Source organism: Nematolebias whitei, chromosome 24 (genome assembly GCF_014905685.2).
Source record: "Nematolebias whitei isolate Nwh7 chromosome 24, NemWhi1, whole genome shotgun sequence".
NCBI classification, from domain to species: Eukaryota; Metazoa; Chordata; class Actinopteri; order Cyprinodontiformes; family Rivulidae; genus Nematolebias; species Nematolebias whitei.
Genome location: NC_056521.1, coordinates 1,487,310 through 1,488,520, shown reverse-complemented (window position 1 = coordinate 1,488,520; position 1,211 = coordinate 1,487,310). Strand labels below are relative to the sequence as shown.

The 1,211-nt window shown below is 47.6% G+C and overlaps 1 protein-coding gene across 1 annotated transcript in view; it reads right to left on the bottom strand.

The window, feature by feature from the left end:
* Window positions 1-927: 927 nt before the first annotated feature.
* The window catches only part of LOC119429182 (cAMP-dependent protein kinase catalytic subunit PRKX-like), a 16,131-nt gene continuing 15,847 nt past the window's right edge, over window positions 928-1,211 (bottom strand). The window contains exon 6 of the mRNA XM_037696861.1: window positions 928-1,199. Within this exon, the coding sequence (XP_037552789.1) occupies window positions 928-1,199 (272 nt within the window). The remainder of the gene's footprint in view (window positions 1,200-1,211) is intronic.

Genomic DNA, 1,211 nt, shown 5'->3' with positions numbered 1-1,211 from the left:
ATGTTACATTTACTCAGATTAAACTTTTGATCTGTCATTGATGACATTTGCCATCTCCACATCATTGCATTTAGTTTTTATTCACAATTTGTTTAGTGTCCCAACTTTTTTGGAAACCGGTTGGTAATTCTTTATTAGATTATTGAACATGTATGTTATCTCGCTCTACAAAATTGATTGACAGCTGCTGCTGATTATGACTTCATAATTCTTTTCATGCCTGTCATGCAGGTAAAACATTTTCATCAGGGATTAGAGTTTAAACAGTCCTCTGAGCCGTTAGCCTCCTCCTTTGAGCAGTTAGCCGCCTCCTCTGAGCCATACCATACCACTTTATTTATAAAGCACTTAAAACAGCTACAAGGCCAGCCAAAGTGCTGTACAGACAGAACAACAGGTAACACACAAAGCAAAATACAAAATGAGGTAAATCAGAATATAGACATAAAAACGATGCAGATAATGACGACAAACCAGTGTGGAGCATACAGGATCAAAACACAGATCATCTGGTGTTGAAAGCTGCTGAATAGTAGTGAGTTTTTAAACGGGACATGAAAACCGAGAGGGAAGGGGCCTGTCTGACAAGCAGAGGTAACTCGTTCCAAAGTCTTGGTCCTGCTACAGAGAAGGCCCTGTCACCTCTGCGCTTAAGACGAGTTCCTCGAACTGTGAACTCTATGAGCAGTTAGCCACCTCCTCTGAGCTGTTTGCCTCCTCTGAGCCGTTAGCCTCCTCCTCTGAGCAGTTAGCTGGCTCCTCTGAGCTGTTAGCCTCCTCCTCTGAGCACTTAGCCTCCTCCTCTGAGCAGTTAGCCGCCTCCTCTGAGCAGTTAGCCTCCTTCTCTGATCCTTTAGCCTCCTCCTCTGAGCCGTTAGCCTCCTTCTCTGAGCAGTTAGCCACCTCCTCTGAGCTGTTAGCCTCCTCTCAGCCTTTAGCCTCCTCCTCTGAGCTGTTAGCCTCCTCCTCTGAGCCTTTAGCCTCCTCCTCTGAGCCTTGAGCCTCCTCCTCTGAGCCTTTAGCCTCTTCCTCTGAGCCTTTAGCCTCTTCCTCTGAGCCTTTAGCCTCCTCCTCTGAGCCGTTAGCCTCCTCCTCTGAGCCGTTAGCCTCCTCCTCTGAGCCGTTAGCCTCCTCCTCTGAGCAGTTAGCCTCCTCCTCTGAGCTGTTAGCCGCCTCCTCTGAGCTGTTAGCCTCCTTCTCTGAGCAGTTAG